General features: G+C 47.6%; 1 protein-coding gene across 1 annotated transcript; it reads left to right on the forward strand.

Moving 5' to 3' along the window:
• Positions 1–1,433: 1,433 nt before the first annotated feature.
• On the forward strand, positions 1,434–19,204 carry Eloa (elongin A). Its single transcript, XM_021631479.2, has 11 exons — positions 1,434–1,602; positions 7,590–7,646; positions 9,447–9,553; positions 10,557–11,745; positions 12,140–12,254; positions 13,058–13,213; positions 13,315–13,412; positions 14,313–14,493; positions 15,289–15,400; positions 16,151–16,329; positions 16,845–19,204. Exons 1-11 carry the CDS (start codon positions 1,528–1,530, stop codon positions 16,904–16,906), a joined length of 2,331 nt encoding a protein of 776 aa, XP_021487154.1. The 5' UTR covers positions 1,434–1,527; the 3' UTR covers positions 16,907–19,204.
• The last annotated feature ends 570 nt before the right edge of the window (positions 19,205–19,774 follow it).

A 19,774-nucleotide genomic window follows, 5' to 3' on the forward strand; every position in this document is an offset into this window, starting at 1 on the left:
TCATGGTCCCAAGAATAAAACTCAGTACATCAGCTGATTGTCTGGCAAGACTTCTCCCTGGTCCCCGTATTTACGTTCTCTTTTTTGGGGTGGCTGTTGTATTGCAAGTCTTTAATCCTGGCACTGGGGAGACAGAGGCAAATGGATCTCTGTGAGTTGGAGGCCAGCCAAGACTAGATACACAGCAAGTTCCAGGCCAGCCACGGCTCCCTAGTGAGACACTGCCTCAAACAATTTTTTTTCTAAAGATTTATTTTTGTTTTTTTAATCATGTGTGTATGTATATGTGTGTCTGTGTACAGGTGTGTTCATCTGAGTGCAGGTGCTCTCAGAGGCCAGAGGCACAGAACACCCTGGAGTTGGAGTTAACAGGGACTTGTGAGCGTCCCTAAGACAGACGGACTTTAGGTCTTCAGCAAAAGCAGCACATGTTCTTAATTGCTGACGCATCCCTTCAGCCCCCTCTTCCTTTTTTTTGACAAACTCTCCTGTAGTCCAGGTTGGATAACAGTTACGATGTGGAGGCTGCCTTTAAATGGAGGCAAGCGGTGGCGACACACGCCTTTAGGGAGGCAGGGGCAGGTGGGTCTCCGTGAGTTCAAGGCCAGCCTCCTGTACAGAGTGGGTTCCAGGACAGCCAGGACACAGAAAAACCCTGTCTCGAAACAAACGAACAAAAAAAGGTCAGTTAAAGTCTGATCTACAGAGCGAATTCCAGGACAGCCCTTGTCTCCAAAGACGGCTGCGGCGGAGGCACACGCCTTCAATCCCAGGTAGACGCAGGTGGATCCCTGTGAATCTGAGGTCAGCCTGGTCTAAAAAAAAGGGGGCGGGGGGCTGCTCTCTGTCTGCTATTGAGGACAAAATGGTTGATAATGTGTTATTGCTATTTTCAGTGTCTCAACTTGCCTTGCAACCAGACAGCCTGGACTGTGCTACCAAAATTACAATACCGTTAAGTTACTTTAATTTTTTTTTTTTTTTACTTTAAAATTTTCAATTACACGATTTCTTTATTGTGTGGGTGTGTGTCCCAGCTTGCACGTGGAAGTCAGGTAATTGTACACGAGTCTGTCCTCTCCTTCCACTCCAAGCGTCCCAGGAGGGTCTTGGGGTCCGCTGTCGGACCCCGGGGCCAAGGCCTGACCTCGCGGTCAGGCGTAAAAGAGGGTGTGGCTCGCGGCAGGACGGGGAGGACGGTGCGTGGGAGGAAAGGCCGAAGTTTGGCTTGCAGGATTCGGAGCCTCCGCCGCGGCTCAGGGCCTTGGGGGTGTGGCTGGCTGCGTGGCTCCGGGCTGGGCGTGTCGGGGGCGTGGCCTGCCGCTGGGGCGGGAGCAGGGCGGGATGTCGTGGGCGTGGCCCGGCTCGGGGGCGGGTCCTGAGGCAGTCCCCACACGCCCCCCAGCGGAGGCCCGGAAGGGACCATTCGCGCTTCCGTCTCCGCCGAGGCCGCACGGAGGGCGGAGTTGCGGCCCGAGGACGCGACGCGAGCCCAGTTCCGGCGAGGAGGCCGCGCCAGTGACAGCGATGGCGGCGGAGTCGGCGCTCCAAGTTGTGGAGAAGCTGCAGGCGCGCCTGGCCGCGAACCCGGACCCCAAGAAGGTGGGCGGCGGGCGGGCGGGCGGCGCGGGCGGGCGTTGAGCGTGGCGTGGGCCCGGTAACGGTCGCGGGGCGGGTGCGGTCCGGTCCTCCGCGGACCCGGAGCCAGGCCTCACGGGGCGGCGCGGGGCAGCGAGGAGTTCGCGGGCGGCGGGTGCGTCCCGGCTGGGTGCTGCGGACCCGGGGGCGCGGACGGCCCGTCCCCCCGGGCTGCGGGCACCAGCTGCTTCCCCGGCCCGCGCGGTGAGCGTCCTCCTGCTCGGGGGCTTGCGGCTCCCCGGCTGAGGACCCCCGCTGTTTCCCCTGCCCTTTAGCCGAGGAAACGGGGAAAGCCTGGGGCTTTCGAGCTCCGCCGCTCCTGGAACTCCGGTCCCGGACGAGGGCGTGAGCGTGTTAACACGCCTCTGACTTCGTGGAAGGTGGGAACCGAGCGCGATGAGGAACCATGTTTAATTGCACTCAACTACTTTGTTACTTCTCTTAGAAACTGTTACCTTAAATACATTGTTTCCCCTGCTGGTCTCCTGGTGACCCGGCTTTTCGGTGGTCTCGGAGAGGATAAGGTGGGCGTTAGAGTCATTTCATTGAAGTCTCTGGCTGAAAACACCGGACGGTGTCCCATTGCTTGTCAGCATTCTAGCCGGGGCCCCAGGTTGCTAAAAGCTGAGTGCAGGAGGTGGTAACAGAGAGAGGCATCGGACTTGTTCGTGCAGCCTAGGTTCCCAGCCAACGCTAGCTTTGGAATTGTCTAGTTTCTTCTTGAAATGCCAGCTGGACCCAAGTGGTCTGTAAGTGTTAATCGCCATCTTTCAGAATTTCCAGTCAAGGGCCCGTCCTCTCTGCTTCCCGGCGGGTCACAGAGGTTTCTCTGTTTTTGAAGGTTGAACACTACCTCTCACCGCCAGGCCACTTTTTTAACTCCCCTCAGTCAGCTCATAGATACACTTCTTCAGAAGTTGTGTTATAAAATCGGTGAAAACTTAAGTGTTTCAATTAGTCTTGTGTTTTACTTTCTATGGAGGCTTCTGTACCTTCGGTCAGCCATATCTACACGTTTCTTTTTACAATAAGCCTTTGTGGGCATCTAATAAATGGTCATTATTTCCAAGTGCCAGTTTGTCTTTCTGAACATTATAAGATTTGAACCACTCTCTCTTTTTTTTTATTCATCACATTAAAAAAATCCTCTATGTAGTATCTATAGTTTTTTTTTTCCATTAGTATTTAAATTTTGGAATGGCCTGTCCAGTTGTGCATAAAATGTGAAGTTGGGAAACGTTTGAGTAGGTTTTGAACGCCTAGTAATTTTTTTCAAAGGGCATTGGAGTGTTTTTGTTGGGTTTTTGTGGTACTGGCAGTTGAACCCAGGGACTCATATGCAGGCAGTGTAGGCAAGCACTCCACCACTGAAAACCCTATTGGGCTTTTCTTTTCCCGGATAGGAAATTACCTTGGGGCCGGAGATGTAGTACAGTAGCCACATGAGCTCCTTGGTTCGGCACCTAATGGGGAGGGAGAACTGAATGTGTTGTGAAGAGAGCCATGTGAAGGTGAGGAAAACGTTGAGAGACCCCTTTGCAAAGGGCCTGATACGTTGGCATTCACAAAGAAGCTGACTGCAGAGGGAAAACTGCAAGCCGGCACAGTGGCTTTCCAACCTCCTCTTAACACAGCAAGCTCTCACAGGTTCTTGAATGGCAAGATGATTATAGAGCTGTATTGAATTTGCACCAAATTTTGCCTCCAGACCGTTATTAGCCAACATGCTGATTCTACGCCTGTGTTTCTGGGACTCCTGCTATTGGATTTTGGTAGTTTAAGTGTAAATGAACTATGTGTTTACTCTACGTTCATTCAGGGTCTGGGTGCACTTGTTGGAGAGGTCCCAGGAGATAACCTAGCTCCTGTTCCTATGAGTGGATTAGAATGATTTTTATGTATGATAAAGTTAGTAGTCCTTTATTGGGTTTTGAGTGTGAAAATTATGAAGCACACAGATTGATGGTAGATGGAGAACTAGGAAGTCACTGTTGGAAACCTGTTTGGCTTTAAGGGTGGAAGCCGTGGGCAGGAGACCCAGAGATTCCGAAACAATCTACTGTGCAAACTTTTGCTATTTCCCAATCATCTGTTACCAGTTTTTGCTGGCTCTATAGATGATACTTTGAGTTGACCACACAAGTTTCCATCCACTTGAGCCCATTCCTTGTTATTGCTTTATTCTTTCTTGGAATTTACAGAAAACTGGGGTGGTGAAGTATTTTTATCTTATACTGGGCCAGATTACCTTGAAAATCTCAGAAGTTTTCATTTTGTCCGCTAGCCCGAAGGTAAGCAAGAGGCAACTCTCACTTGGCCAGCTAGTGCTGAGCGTTGGGATGAACACATCCTCTGTGTAGAGGTGCTGTCACTCTGGCCTTGTGACTCCTTTGCCACGTGGACTGTAAGCTGTCAGGTAGCATGGTGCTGAGGAAAAGTACCTGCCTTCTTTCCTGCTCAGCACTCAGTGCGTGAGTCAGGCTTATGCGCCTTTCCCGTTAAGATCAGTGATTATTATGTTAGGTATTTCTTGGCTTTTTAGGCAAGTTGTGGAACCTTACTGGATCCAGGTTCGGTATCTCAGTAAAATAGGAGCATACTACCCACAAGACAGGGTCAAATGAGACAGACATACCAGGCAGAGTTCACACAGTGGATGCTTTTTACATGTCCCCTTCTAGGGGCTCACAGTAGAGGAGAATCACCCTTTTTATTTGTTTGTTTGCTTTCAAGATGGGTTTCTCTGTGTAGCCCTGGCTGTCCTGGAACTCACTCTGTAGGCTGGCTGGCCTCGATCTCAAAGATTCCCCTGCCTCTGTCTCCCCAACACTGGGATTAAAGGTGTGTGCCATGACCACCTGGCTGAACTGCCCATTTAAACTCTTTCCACTAATTCCAGATTTCCCTTTCAGAAAATGTTATTGGCGTTTGCACTTCTAGTCTATCTGACAAGAAACACAGTGTTTTCTGACTTGGAGAATAGAGGAAGTAGAGTTTAAGTACAGTTTTTACTCCATTAAGTTTCATATTCCCCAGATACACCGCTGGGCCTCTTATTCCCAGTCAAACAAGATTGTCACCTGTGATCCATTTGCTCTGCCTAGAGACCATGTTAAGTAATTATGGAAGTAGAATGACCAGAAAAACATACTTGTCGCCCCACCTCGTAGTAATATGGCATACCAGTTACAGTCTGCACTGCAATGGAGAAGAACAAGTCTTGCTAATATTTAAATGTAAAGGCAGCCAGTCATCCATTTTGTTTTATTTTGGCTTTTAAAAAGTGTTTATTTTTATTTTGTATGAGTTTTACCTGCACATATGTGTGTGTGCATGCTTGATGCCCATGAAGGCCAAAAGAGGCTATTGGGTCCTGTAGAATTGGAGTTAGACACAGTTAGGAGTCGCCACATGGGTTCTGGGAACTGAGCCCAGGTCCTCTGCAAGAGTAGCCAGTGCTCTTAGCCACCGGGCCTTCTCTTGAGCCCTGTTTTGGCTTTTTAAAAATTAAAATTGTTAATGCATGTATGTGTACATGTAACACACTTGTGTTAGTTTGTACACGTAAATGTGTGTGCCCTCAGAAGCCAGTAGAAGGCATTAGGTGCTCTAAAGCTGGAGTAACATGTGGCTGTGAACTGCCAGATGGTGCTGGCACTGAACTTGGGTTGTTTGGAAGAGCAACAAGTGCTCTTAACCACTGACTCATCTCTCAAGTTCCATGTTTTGGCTTTTGAGTGATTTTGAGTGAGGCTTTGCCGTATACCATGGCCTGGTACTCAATATGTGGCCCAGGTTGGCATCAGACTGAGTGCAGGGATTACAAGGGATTAGAGCTACAGCTGGCTCAGTTATCTGTTTTATAGTGCTGTACTTTACCACGAAAGTGTTTATATGCACATGACCATTCTTAGCAAAGGCTTAGGCAGTCCTGACTTCCATTAGAAATAAAATGAGTGGGAATTGACTGAGCAGTTTCTGGTCAGGTCAAGGGGTAGGACATGAAAGAGCTGTTGACTGATGAATGAAATGATTAGGGGTGAGCATGTTTATAGTGTTGGCAGATACCGTGACTAAGCCCTGCCCAGGTCTGTCCCAGTGAATCCTCGCAGCTTGTGCAGCAGACAGAGAATCTAGTTTTGATTTGCAGATGAAGTAAGGTTCAGGGAGGTTACTGGCTTGCACAAGATCAAGCAAGAAGCTGAGACGACCTGTCTCTGACTCCATCTTGAGCTCTGTTTTACCAGTTTTGACCTAGTTGTAGAGATACTAGAAAGGAAATGGGCGAACCCAGATCTTTCTGATCTACCCAGCCATGTGTGATCATTGTTAACAGCAAAGTTCTGACTCCAGCAACTTGGATTGATCTTGACTTCCCATTTGTGTTGAAAACACCTCTCTTAAGCACTGTAGCCCTCCAGGAAGCTTGTAGGTACTCTCTTCCTGTGGAGTCCTTGTTCTGCTTTCTGTTGTATCAGGTCTGTGGACAATTTCCCTAAACTTGCTGCTTTTCACAATCCTCTGCAAAATAATAGTTGCTAGTGGCTTTGTTTGATTGTTTTTTTGTTCTGTTTTTGTGGGGAGAGGGAAGCTCTCTCTCTTGCTCTCTCTGAAACCCAGATGACCTTTGAATTGTGACCCTCCTGCCTAAGTGTCCTAAGTGCTGGGATTATAGGCATGAGTCACCACACTAGACCAGTTAGTGAGCTTTACATTTTTTTTAATTCAGTTTTTTGTATGGATGTCTTGCTTGCATGAATGTCTGGGCACTTAATGCATGCCTGGTACCCTTGGAGGCCAGAAGAGAACAAATGATTCCCTGAAACTGGAGTTATAGATGATTGGAGCCACCATGTAAGTTTTGGGAATCAAACCCAGGTCTTCTGGAAGAGCAGTTAGAGTAGCCACTAAGCCATTTGTCTAGTCCCAGTTAGTGAGTTGTAAATCACTTTTCTGCCTCTTCTTTCTCCTTAGAGAAGAAAAGCAGTTGAAACTAGAGAATCTCGCCACGCTAGTGGCGTAGTGCAGTCCTGTAAGCCCCTGTGCTCCAGATGCCAAGGCAGGAAGCTCAGAAGTCAAGGCCAAGCCTGAGAAAGCCAAGTGAGACTGTCTCTAAAAGTAAAAAGAAACTTGATGATAGTGCATTTGTCAGCAAGGGTCATTAAATAGGTTCAATCTCCAGTATTAAAAACAAACAAACAAAACTAAGATGGGAGTGATGCCAAATGCCTGTAATCCCAGCCTCAGGAAGGCAGAGGCAGACGAATCTCTGTGAGTTCGAGGCCAGCCTGGTCCTCAAAGCGAGTCCACAACAGCCAAGACTACACAGGGAAACCCTGTCTTGAAAAACAAACAAACAAAACAAAAGCCACCAAAGAGGACTTGGGAGATATATAGCTCATTTGGTGCATAGTGTTTCCATCCTGTAATTACAGTGTTGGAGAGGCAGGAGGAGGAGCCCTGAGACTCATGGGTCAGTGTGCTTAGCCTAGTTAGTGCCCTCCAGGCCAGAATCAGACCCAGCATCAGCTGAGACGGGCAGTAGTTGGTGGTGTTTGAGATAGAGTCCAGCTTAGACTAGGCTGACTACCTCCCGTCACCCGACCAGTGCTGGGATTAAAGGCATGTGCACAGCCTGATGGTGCTTAAGATTGTCCTCTGGCCTCCACAGACATGCACATGTTTGTATATAACATATATGCACATTTTTAACAACTCATAAGAGAAAGCAGAGACTCTAAAACCATAGACTAAAGTAAACCTTATGCCACTTGTGTCTAGGGCTAGTAATGAAGCCTGTCTTTCACACTTGTAAGATAAAAATAGTACCCATAGTTGCTACCATGAAGAGCATAGCACCAAGCAAACATTTCACCATCAGATGGGCTCATCTGCCCCAGAGAAGCTAGTTACGACTATAGATATTAATATTTATTTCATTCTCTCTGCAGCTATTGAAATATTTGAAGAAACTTTCCGTCTTGCCTATCACAGTAGACATTCTTGTGGTAAGAATTTTTTAACTGTAAATATTATGTGACTGTATTACAAATGTTTCCCACTAGACAGGGGGTAGATAGAGACTTAGAGGAAGAAGCCGGACCAAAACACTGCGTGCCGTGTGATTCTGTCCAGAATCAGGGAGAGCCGTAGACATGAACTAGATAGACGCGTGGCTGTGAGGGGCTGGGGCCTGGAAGGATGGGGCTTCTTTTCATGTTCCAGAGTTAGGTGCTGGTGATTTATGCGTAGTGTGAGGCGTGTTCTAGCAATCACCATGTGCTTGAAGACGGTGAGTTTTAAGTCATGTGCCAAGGTGAGCAAGCATGCTGTGGAACAAGCTTCTGAAGGACAGGTGCCCTTGGCTGAGCTTCACATCTATTCCTGTTACATAAATTTTAGTTCAAAATTTAAAGATTTATTTTTATTTTTCCTTTGAGACAGGGTTTCTGTATTTGGCCTTGGCTGTCCCAGACTTACTAGTAGACCAGGCTGGCCTTGAACTCACAAAGATCCACCTGCCTCTGCCTCCCAGAGTGCTGGGACTGCAGGCATGAGTCACCACCCCCAGTTGAGATTTCTTCTTATGTGTGTGTGAGCCTGTGAGACTTTATGAGTGTCTAAATGATCAAAGAGGCCACAGGACCTCAGGTTCCCTGGAACTGGAGTTACAGGCCATTGGGAGCTATCTGATATGGGTGCTGGGAATTGGATTTCAGTCCTCTGCAAGGGCAGTAATTGCTCTTAACTGCAAACATCACTCTAGCCCTCAATTCAATCCCCTCCCAACCCCCAGACAGGGTTTCTCTGTGTAGCCTTGGCTGTCCTGGATTTGCTTTGTAGACTAGGCTGACCTCGAATTCACAGAGATCCGCCTGCCTCTGCCTTCCTAAGTGCTGAGATTATGGGCATGTGCCACCATACCCTGCTCAGTTCACATTTTAAATATATGAGGGGCATGAGAGCTAGGTGAATGTTTAAGAGTGCTTAATGATCTTCCAAAGGATCAGTTCAGTTTTCAGCACTCATATCAGGCAGCTCACAACTGCCTGTTAACTCCACTTGGCCTCCAAGAGTACACATGGCATACACTTAACACACACACACACACACACACACACACACACACACACAGAAGCATAAATCCTTTAAAAAAATACATAAAAAGAAAATTGGCTTTGGCATCTACTACTCCCGATTCTAATCCAACTTCTAGGCGGACATGGTTGTGTGTACCTTTGCAGGTGAGTTTCTGAGTTTCAAGGCCAGACTGGTGTACATAGTGAACTCTGTCTTAAAAAAACAAAAACCAATAACAAAAACCAGGCTGAAGAGATGGCTCAGAGGTTAAGAGCACTCACTGGCTGCTCTTCCAAAGGCCCTGCAACCACATGGTGGCTCACAGCCATCTGTGATGAGATCTGGTGCCCTCTTCTGGCCTTAGGCAGAAAACTGCATGGTGAATGAATCTGAGCCAACTTCTATGGCTTTAGGCTGATTCCTTCCTAAAGGGATATAATGAACACTAACTGAGGGAGAGTCTACAGGTCTACAGCCCTGCATGGGTCTAACCCCATCCCTCCTTGTTACATTGTAGTTCTGGTGTGTTTTGATGACACCTTTATCTAAGCCTGTGAGCTTTATTACTTTGTGTCAGATATCTGGGCATAGGCAACAAAGGAATTTAGTGTAAGACATAGGTGTTTAGTGAGGATTGTTTGTTGCTTTTCTCAAACAGGAAGCCTTATTTCTGTAAAAAATATGCCCTTAGTTTCAGATTCCTCAGTCAATTTCTTTGTTATTTATAGGAGACTGGGGTAGGGAAAACAGTAAACAGCTTCCGGAAACATGAGCAAGTGGGCAACTTTGCCAGAGACCTGGTGGCCCAGTGGAAGAAGCTGGTTCCTATAGAGCGGTAAGAACGTTTCTTCTTTGCTTGTTCTGCTTATGTCAAATAACTGTTATGGATTATTGCAAAAATAATCCATAATTATTGTAGGATATATAATAAGGTTTTTGTTGTTGTTTTCCAGACAGGGTTTCTCTGTGTAGCCTTGGTTGTCGTGGACTCGCTTTGTAGACCAGGCTGGCCTTGAACTCATAGCAGTCTTCCTGCCTCTGCCTCTCAGAGTGCTGGGATTAAAGGCATGTGGCACCGTGTCCATCTAGGGTCTCTCTCTCTATGGATCAGGCTGACCTTAAATCGAGAGATCTGCCTGCCTCTGCCTGTGAGTGCTGGAATTAAAGAAATGGGCCACCAGAGCCATTTATTTATTTATTTATTTATTTATTTATTTATGCTAAACAGTAACATTTTGTTGGGTTTTTTTTTGGGGGGGGTTGATGCTGAGGGTTAAGCCCACGGTCTCTCACATACTAAGCACATACGTCACCACTAAACTATACCCTTCTGATTGCTCTTATTTATTATGGCAGCTGGGTACATGCTTGGAGGTCAGAGGATAGCCTCTGCCACCATGGGATTAGACTTCACGCTTGCATAGCAAGTATTTTTACCTGTTAATCCATCATGCAGGCCTTAATATCTTCTTTCAGACAGAGTCTCATTCTGTGGTTCAAGCTAGCCTTGAACATGCTGTGTAACAGGATGACCTTGAATATCTGACTCAACAGTCCTACCTTAGCCTCCTTGGTACTGGGATGATAGATGTGAGCCAGCACTCTTGACCTGGTCTTTGTTGTTGCACGTTTTGTTTTGTTTTGTGGTAGACAGGGTCTTCTGTAGCCCATTGGCCTTGAACTTGCTTTGTAGCAGAGGATGGTGTTGAACTTCTGATCCTCCTGACCCACCTCCCAAGTGTTGGGATTGTAAATGTGCCCTCCATGCCTGGGGTCACAGTCTGCGACTTTGTGTAAAGAGGTCTACGCTGAGATCTCCTGCTTTTGCTTTATTTTAGAAATAATGAGGCTGAGGATCAGGATTTTGAGAAGAACAATTCCCGAAAGCGTCCCCGAGATGCTGTTCAGAGGGAGGAGGAAGTGGAGGGGGACTACCAGGAAAGCTGGAAAGCCTCTGGCAGCCGGTCCTACAGCCCTGAGCACAGACAGAAAAAACACAAAAAACTCTCCGAGCCTGAAAGGCCTCACAAAGCGGCTCACAGTCACGAGAGGAGGGATGAAAGGAAGAGGTGTCACAAAGTGTCACCTCCATATTCTTCAGACCCTGAGTCTTCTGACTATGGCCATGTTCAATCCCCTCCACCTTCCAGTCCTCATCAAATGTACACTGACCACTACAGGTCCCCGGAGGAGGACCCTGAGCCTATCATTTCACACCAGAAACCTGGAAAAGTTCATAGTAATACCCTTCAGGACAGACTGGGGGCTAGTCAAGAACGACACCCAGGTGAACACCAAGGGAAAGGGGCTCTAAGCCAAAACAAGCAGCACAAATCCTCCCACAAGGAGAAACGCTCTGTGGATGCCAGAGGGGAGGAGAAAATCTCTGCCCTGGGCAGAGAGAACTCACACAAGTCCTCTTCCAAAGAGGAAAGCCGAAGGCTGCTCTCAGGGAACAGTGCCAAGGAGAAGCCGTCCTCTAGTGTCACTAAGAAAGAGAAGGACAGAGAAGGCAACAGTGTCAAGAAGAAGTGCTCACCTGCTCTGGAGGCCGCTTCAGACAACCACCTTAGAAAGCCCAAACACAAGGACTCCGAGAAAACCAAATCTGACAAAAACAAGCAGAGTGTAGAGGGCTTAGACTCAGGGCGGGGGACAGCAGACCTGTTGCCCAAAGCAAAAGACAAAGTTCCCAACCACCTGAAAGCTCAGGAGGGAAAAGTAAAAGCTAACTCTGATCGAAAGTCATCAGGCTCGCTGCCTAAAGTAGAGGAGACAGACATGGATGACGAGTTTGAGCAGCCCACCATGTCGTTCGAGTCGTACCTCAGCTACGACCAGCCCCGGAAGAAAAAGAAGAAGACTGTGAAGGCTTCGGGCACAGCACTTGGAGAAAAAGGACTTAAAAAAAAGGATTCTAAAAGCACTAGTAAAAACCTGAACTCAGTTCAGAAATTACCCAAGCTGAATGAAAACAAGTCAGAGAAGTTGCAGCCAGCTGGAACCGAACCCACCAGGCCTCCAAAGGTAACCTCTGCACTCTGTCTCCAGCCTGCTGAGTGCACAGAGCTTGGCTTGCTGCCGTACAACCGGTTGAGTTTGATTACTGGTAATACTCTCCGGGCCTCACTAGCACCTAGGGTGGATGGTACCCAGGATAAGAATTCTTCTGGGCTAGGGAGGCAGCTCAGTAGTACAGTGCTCACTGAGAGTATGTGAGGTCCTACATTTACTTCTTATCAAAAATTTTTTTTCCTAAGGCGTTGGTTTTGCCCTGTCTACATTTATTTTTTATCTGAACGGTGTGAGTCTTGATTTTTGTACCCGTCTGGACCTATCTGCTTGTGTAGTGTGCTTGGTTAACTCTGCCCACAGGGAAGAAAGCTGTGTTACAGGCCGGGCTCCACACTGTCTCTTGCAGGTCCCTGCTGATGTGCTGCCAGCATTGCCAGACATCCCCTTACCTGCCATACACGCCAACTACCGTCCACTTCCTTCCCTCGATTTGATTTCCTCCTTCCAGCCAAAGCGAAAAGGTAATTTTGGATATGTTTTTATTTATTTTATTTTTTATTTTTTATTTTTTTGAAACAGGGCCTCATTGTGTAGCCTTGGCTAGCCTGGAACTCACTCTGTAGACCAGGCTGTGTAGTACTTGTTTTTTAGAGTTCCTTGAAGCCCCTCCCTTCCACTAACCCTTTAACCCTAGGTAGGAAAAAGGTTAGTGGGGAGAGGGGCAACGACCCCTTTACATTTCCTGGCTGTTTAAGGTCAGTGTGTTCTTTTAGGGGTACACCAAACTCTGTCAACAGCAAATGTGTAGCAAACAATTTCCTCCAAGCAATGCTCCCCAAAGTCTTTCCATCTGTCTGCTCCAAACCGCCACACTGCCGGTCTCTGGTCTAAACAACCACTTGCTACCATACAGGCTATACCTTCTCTTTCTGGGCTCCTAGTTACAGTCTCAGAACCTAGACCACGCCCCTCTCTGCGCCACACCCTACATGAGATAATTAACAAACTGAAGCCCAGCTGAAATCCCACCTTTGGGATTAAAACAAAAACATATTTACATAACATAACTGAGTTTACAAAGAAACCAAAACTTCATTACAAGGCTGTCTTTAAACTCAGATTCACCTGTCTCTGCCTCCCAGGTGCCGGGATTAAAGATTTTATTCCTTATTTTACCTGTATGAGTGTTTTACTTGCATATATGTCTGTGCCCAAAGGAGGCTAGAATAGGATGTTGGAGCCCTTGGGGCTGGAGTTGTAGAACATGGTGGGCAGCCATGTGCTGTAGACCTTTTGTGACTTGCGGGTTTTTCTCTTCCTGCAGCATTCTCTTCACCCCAGGAAGAAGAAGAAGCTGGGTTCACAGGACGCAGAATGAATTCTAAGATGCAGGTGTACTCAGGTTCCAAGTGTGCCTATCTCCCCAAAATGATGACCCTGCACCAGCAGTGCATCCGGGTGCTGAAGAACAATATTGACTGTGAGTCAACAACTTCTCAGAAATTGCCACACTGGGACCTTGTCACTGGGGAGTTTGGCTGCCATTCATCACTCACCTTCTCTCCTCTGGCTTCTCTGCAGCTATCTTTGAAGTGGGAGGAGTCCCCTATTCTGTTCTTGAACCTGTCTTGGAGAGGTGTACACCTGATCAGCTCTACCGAATAGAGGAATGTAATCATGTAAGTGCCCTAAGAGGGAACAGTGCAGCAACCTGGCTCTGTTTCCAAAAGTAGCTTTGTCTCTGGATCTGCTGTGGTGGAAGGGCAGATCACTGTTCTGGGCATATTTGGTTTGCATCTGGGCCTACAAACAAGAATACTTTTTGTGCTAGTTCTGGGATCCTGCTTTGTTTTGGTTGGTTTTGTTTTTTTGAGACAGGGTCTGCCTGTCCTGGAATTCACTATGTCAACTAGGCTGACCTCAAACTCAGAGAGATCCACCTGCTTCTGCCTGCTGAGTGCTGTGATTAAAAATATGCACCCCTATTTCCAGCCTCTTTTTTTTTTTCTTTTTTTTTCCTCTCAAGACAGGGTTTCTCTGTGTAGCTCTGGCTGTAGCCCTAGAACTCACTCTGTAGGCCAGGCTGGCCTGGAACTCACAGACAATGCTTCTGCCTCTGCCTCCTGAGCATTGGTTACCTCTTTTTTTTTTTTCCTTCAAGGCAGGCTTTCTCTGTGTTGCCTTGGCTGTCCTGGAACTTGTGACCTTAAACTCACAGAGATCTACCTGCCTCTGCCTCCCAAGTGCAGGGATTAAAGTCATGTGCCACCACTGCTATGTTTGTTTTTCGAGACAGGGTTTCTCTTTGTAGCCCTAGCTGTCCTGGAACTTGCTCTGTAGACAAGGCTGGCCAGAACTACCCAGGAATTTACAGAGACCCTCCTGCCTCTGCTGCTTGAGTACTAGGCGTAAAGGCGCCCGCCACTACCACACAGCTATCTTCCGTGTTGTTTGTTTTTATCTCGTGGTCTGCTTTCTTTCTAGCAGTGTGGTACTGTAACTAATGCTAATCTGTAGCCGCTGCCTCCACACACGTGTAGGAGAGCCTGCGTGGAAGCATGTCCTGGTTCTGATTTCAGGTGCTGATTGAGGAAACAGATCAGTTGTGGAAAGTTCACTGTCACCGAGACTTTAAGGAAGAAAGACCAGAAGAGTATGAGTCCTGGAGGGAGATGTACCTTAGGCTTCAGGATGCCAGAGAACAGCGGCTGCGCCTGCTAACAAACAATATCCGGTCTGCACATGCCAATAAGCCAAAAGGTAAAGGAAGTGGGAGCTGGGCCGGGGCAGCCAGCTGGGTGCCTCAGCCCCTGAGTCTCAGTGGTCTGGTGGGTACAGACCCACCATCCTCTAAATGTCTCTTTGCACGTGGGCAGGGGTAGTTTTTCTTCTGCTTTAGGCTGCTTTTAGAGACTGGGTTCAAGGGCCCCATGAGCCCTAGTTGCATGAGTTCTATGGGTTACAAGCCTTTGAGGGTTCAAACAACCCTTTCACAGGGGTCGCTTAGCACCATTGGAAGAGACACACAGACAAATTTACATTACCATTCATAACAGTAGAAAAATTACAGTTATAATATAGCAACGAAAATAATGTATGAGTTGTGCACAGTGGCACATGCCTGTAATCCCAGCATTGGGGAAGGCAGAGTCAGGTGGGTCTCTGAGTTTGAGGGCAGCCTGGGCTACAAAGAGAATCCAGGACAGCCAAGACTAGACAGAGAAACTGTCCCGAAAAAAACAATAATTTTGTGGTTGGGCTCACCACAACATGGGGAACTGTATTAAAGGGTCGCAGCATGGCTGGGCATGGTGGCGCACACCTTTAATCCCAGCACTTGGGGAGGCAGAGGCAGGCAGATCACTGTGAGTTTGAGGCCAGCCTGGTCTACAAAGCGAGTCCAGGACAGCCAAGCCTACTCAGTCTTGACAAAAACCAAACCAGAACAAAACAAAAGTCTCAGCATTGGGAAGGTTTAGAACCACTGGATCAGACTGTTAAATTGATAGTAGTACCTTTAAGAAGGTTAATCTTGAGGTTTGTATTCCTCCTTAGGGCGCCAAGCAAAGATGGCCTTTGTCAACTCTGTGGCTAAACCACCTCGAGATGTTAGACGGAGGCAGGAGAAGTTTGGAACCGGTGGAGCAGCTGTCCCGGAGAAAGTCAGGCAAGACCTCTGCTGCTGCATGATTTACCCTAAAGCAGAGCTGGTGGCCATGAAGTGACTTATTGTGGGCTGCAGGCAAGCAGTGCAGAGTGTGCTCTTGCATGCTTCCTGAACCTGCACTTTACGGGCTCTGCCCCTAGGGTCCTGACCCACTGCTTTAGTCAGGGACCCAGGTCAATTATGCCGGGAACAGGACCTGGCTAAAGGGAGTGCCCTTCTGCTTTCATTTCCCTCACTTAAACACCAAAACTATTTCTAGGGTTGAAGATACAGCTCAGCCAATAAAGTGCTTGAGGACCTAGTTTGACCCTCAGCACTCTCGTTAACAGGCAGATGGGGTGGTGTGCACTTGTGATCCTAGTGCTGGGCAAGGCGTGACTGGCTGGCTATGCAGTGAGTGCCAGGTCACTGAGAGACTCTTGTAACTGGGTGTCTCCTGAGGAATAAAACCCAAGTTGACTTCTGGCCACCACATGCTACAGGACCCACATCTGTTTATATACACATACCAAAACGAAACAGATTTCCAGAGCCACTAGATTTTTCTAGGCCACATGAGTATTTTCAAATTCTAGACTGACCTGTTAACAGGTGAAGTTTAGTGATACTGTCCTTCTCACTGAGGGCTAGCAGCTGCCTCTGAACGTTCACCAAAACCCAGTGTTCTAGGCCCATTGCACAGTCACACAGCAACAGCTGCGCTTAGATCGTGTGCTCTCAGCTAACTGTCAGCTTTGTTCTGTATTGCAGGATTAAGCCAGCACCATATACAACAGGAAGCAGCCATGTTCCTGCCAACAACAGCAGCAGCAGCTTCCATTCCAGCCCTGAGGAGCTGGCCTACGACGGGCCCAGTACCAGCAGTGCCCACTTAGCTCCAGTGGCCAGCAGTTCTGTTTCCTATGATCCTAGGAAACCAGCTGTGAAGAGTAAGCACCTTTGGTGGGACCAGGGCTCTGGGTCCTGTGGATCCTGGCATAGGTGTTAACTGGACATCAGTCACCAAGGGCAGGCTGGCCCTCCTGGGGTGTTTTGTGCTTAGCTCATCTGAGACCTGTTGCTACCGTGGGAGACTGGCTGGGGGATGGTGGTTCTGGGTACTATTTACTGATTTGAATGTGTATATTGCAAAGTCAAATTGTGGGCATTGTGGCACCAAGAGTCAACAAAGACTCTTGGTTTGCCTCTCGCAGCCATCCACGAGCGTGCCAGCCAGTCTTCAAGGCTGTGGTGCCAGAGGTGCTGGTGGCTCTGTGCCAGCTGGGTCTGCAGGGCGTCTTTGGCAGCTTTAACAGATAGTTCCTGCTAGTTGTTATATTTGTGTGGGGGTGTTGGGAGGGTACACAGCCAGGGGAGCAAACTCAGCCTGGCTTTTGCTGTAAACCACAGTGGTGCATGTGTGCGCTGCCACCGTCTGAAACAACTGCCTCCTCTTTCTTCACAGAAATTGCCCCAATGATGGCCAAGACAATTAAAGCATTCAAGAACAGATTCTCCCGACGATAAGCAGGGCTAGCCTTGGATGTGGAGTCTGGGAGCAGGGATACAGGGACAGTGGGGGCAGAAGAAGAGGATGTCCACAGAAGACCCATCTCTTTTGCTTTGTGGAACTTTGGTTTCTGTCTCCTGCACAGTTGCAGGTACCTCCCTCTCCCCGTGCGCCTCGACCCTGCACCCTGCCTGGAGCACACTTCAGATTTCTGAAGACAGTATGTGTGTGCCTCAGTCTTACTGAGGACTTTAAGATCAGTTATAGTTTTGTTGCTAATTAGCATCTTTGTAAACTATAAGACGTAGTTTTAATTAATAAATATTGCCCCCAGATATATTTATAATACCCCTAGGGGTTTTTTTGTTTTGTTTTTCTTTTCTTTATTTTTCTTTTTCTTTATTTTTTCCTTTTTTTTTTTTTTTTTTTGTCCTCTATGTATATTTGGCCTTTTGTTTTCTAGGTCCTTTATTAAAGTTAGATGAGCCTAGCAAAAGCCATTCTTCTCCTAGGTCAGCTCTTCGAGTAGACAGTGGTCCACTGTACCCCAGAGCCTGTGTGTTACTCCAAGCCCACATATCGGGCCAGGAGTGAGTGAGGGCCAGAGTGCCTGTCCTCCTTCTGAGACCCTGGCAGGCACCTTTCTTTCTTATCCTTCAGTAGTATTTGTTAAGGAAGGCTGTTTGCAAAGCGTAAAGTCCTTCCTAAATCATCTTCAAATCATCTTCAAACACTCCTCGTCCCTGTTTAAGGCTCACTAGAGGACAGAACCTTAAGAGATCAAATTGTGTAGGACCTGAGCAGTTTTATAATTTCTAGTTTCTGGTTCAGTATTTTAACCTCCTCCTCCTTATTTTTCCTTTCCCCACACCATGGGGAAACACAGACATGGCAGGGCTTTTGTAGCTCTGAATGTGATTTGGGGGGTTTGAAAAGCCAGCACTTTAATCTCTTGTTCTCTATGAATTACTACTAAGAGTGAATGATTTAAAACATTGTAGTGTTGTGTTGGAAATTGCTTCTGTTTGAAAGGAAAGATCATGTGACTGGGAGAGCACAACAGTTTGCTGGGTCTGGCAGAGAACTTGGTGCTGAAGCCCCTACCTTCTGAGTGCAGGCCAGAGTTAGAAGGAAAGGGCCACCTTGGGAAGGGGCTGGGCTGTACCCCAGGATGGGAAAACCTGGTCCCAGCCAGCCAGTTCTGGAGGAAGGCTTATTCTTCTTTCCAGTTGACATGAGACAAGATCAGAACGAGGAGGGCAGTGCCAACTCCTCTTTGCCGTCAGAAAACAAGGAGCAAGTAGGATTCAGTTGGTTAAGAGCCAGGTGAAAGATTCTATGAACTTGAGGGGACAGACAGTCACTAAATTGGGCCATTGCTCCTGTCTACACTTTTTTAACCAACCTGGAGACCTCAGGCTAACAAAGACTCCAAGGCAGCACAGGAAACCTGCACAGCTAAAGCTGGGCCTGCCTTACTGCATTGCAACACAGGGTGCCTGTTGCCATGGGACATAAGTATTGCTGAGTTTTTAATTTGTATTTTGGGATTAAGTAAAGCATTGTTACTCTTGATGGCTTGTTTCACTATACCACCTCTGTCTTAGCCTGACCTCCAAATTTAACACCAGGTCTGTTACCTGAAGTCCAGGGGACATTTGCACCAGGAGCCAGGCCCCTGCTGCCCAGGACAGCCCCTCTGGGTGTTGAGCACCTCAGATTTATGCCTTAGCTGTGTTTCCAAGACTTCCCTTTGCCGTTTTTCCTGTTGCGGATTCAGTTGTGTATGATTTAATTCCCCTTCTTAGGAGTTCGTAGGCTTAGGGGGAAGAAAGGACACGCATTTGTCCATCCAGGGTCAGCATCCAGTTTGGCACATAAAGATTTCTGATGCAGCCAGTTTGCTTAGAGCCAGATCCTCCACCCCTTCAAGAGTGTCTGCATCAGGAATATGGTGAGAACAGTGAGGGGCCCAGGAAGCCAGCTGTCTCCACAGCCCTTCACCAACATGCACAATGGCCACAAAGCAGACACAGTGATGTTCAACTTTTGGTCACATTTGTAAAAACTTGTGCAATTCTTTTCTGCGCTACACTACTACAGATCACAAATGACAGATTAGCCCTTTGCGATCCTCCGTGTTACAAGGGGTTCTCAGGGGCGTTCTTTCTTTGTTGTGGAGGCAGGAGGGGCAAGAGTAAGCACCATCCTGCTCTGCATTTGTATTTTGGTCCCAAAATGTAAATACAATTTTCTATGTTACTTTTTTGTGGTAACTACAAGATGAATATTTTAATTAGATAAGTTATACAAAAAGGAAAACCCCACGTCTAATAAAAAGCAAAAAAAAAAAAAAAAAAGTACCTGTTGAGCCTTTCTTTCTTATTTATTATTATTTTCTGAGACAGGGTTTCTCTGTGTAGCCTTGGCTGCCCTGGACTCACTTTGTAGACCAGGCTGGCCTGGAACTCATGATGATCCGCCTGCCTCTGCCTCCCTGAATGCTGGGGTTATAGGCCTGTACCACTCCGCCTGGCTCCCCATGTCAGTCGCAGATGCCTGCTCTTTAATCTTGGGGGCTGTGTTCACACTGAAGCGGCTGCTGCAGCACCTTGGAAGCTCAGCGTATTTATGGTATACAGCTGAACTCGGGGGTCGGGGCCCGTTACGGTATGCAGCTGCACAGGGAGACAGGTTTAGCTAATCTCAGTAGGGAGCAGTCTTAAGGTAGCAAACATCTGGGGGCCATGGGGAGAACTAAGATAAACGTTTTCTGTATACAGTCAACATTCACACAGGCTGAAGGAAGACTGCCATCCCTCTGAGCCTCACCTGGGAAAGGCTTTGCCATCCCATGTCAAACAATGTACTTTCACTCAGGCCTT

The sequence above is a fragment of the Meriones unguiculatus genome, chromosome 3 (assembly GCF_030254825.1).
Source record: "Meriones unguiculatus strain TT.TT164.6M chromosome 3, Bangor_MerUng_6.1, whole genome shotgun sequence".
Classification (NCBI taxonomy): domain Eukaryota; kingdom Metazoa; phylum Chordata; class Mammalia; order Rodentia; family Muridae; genus Meriones; species Meriones unguiculatus.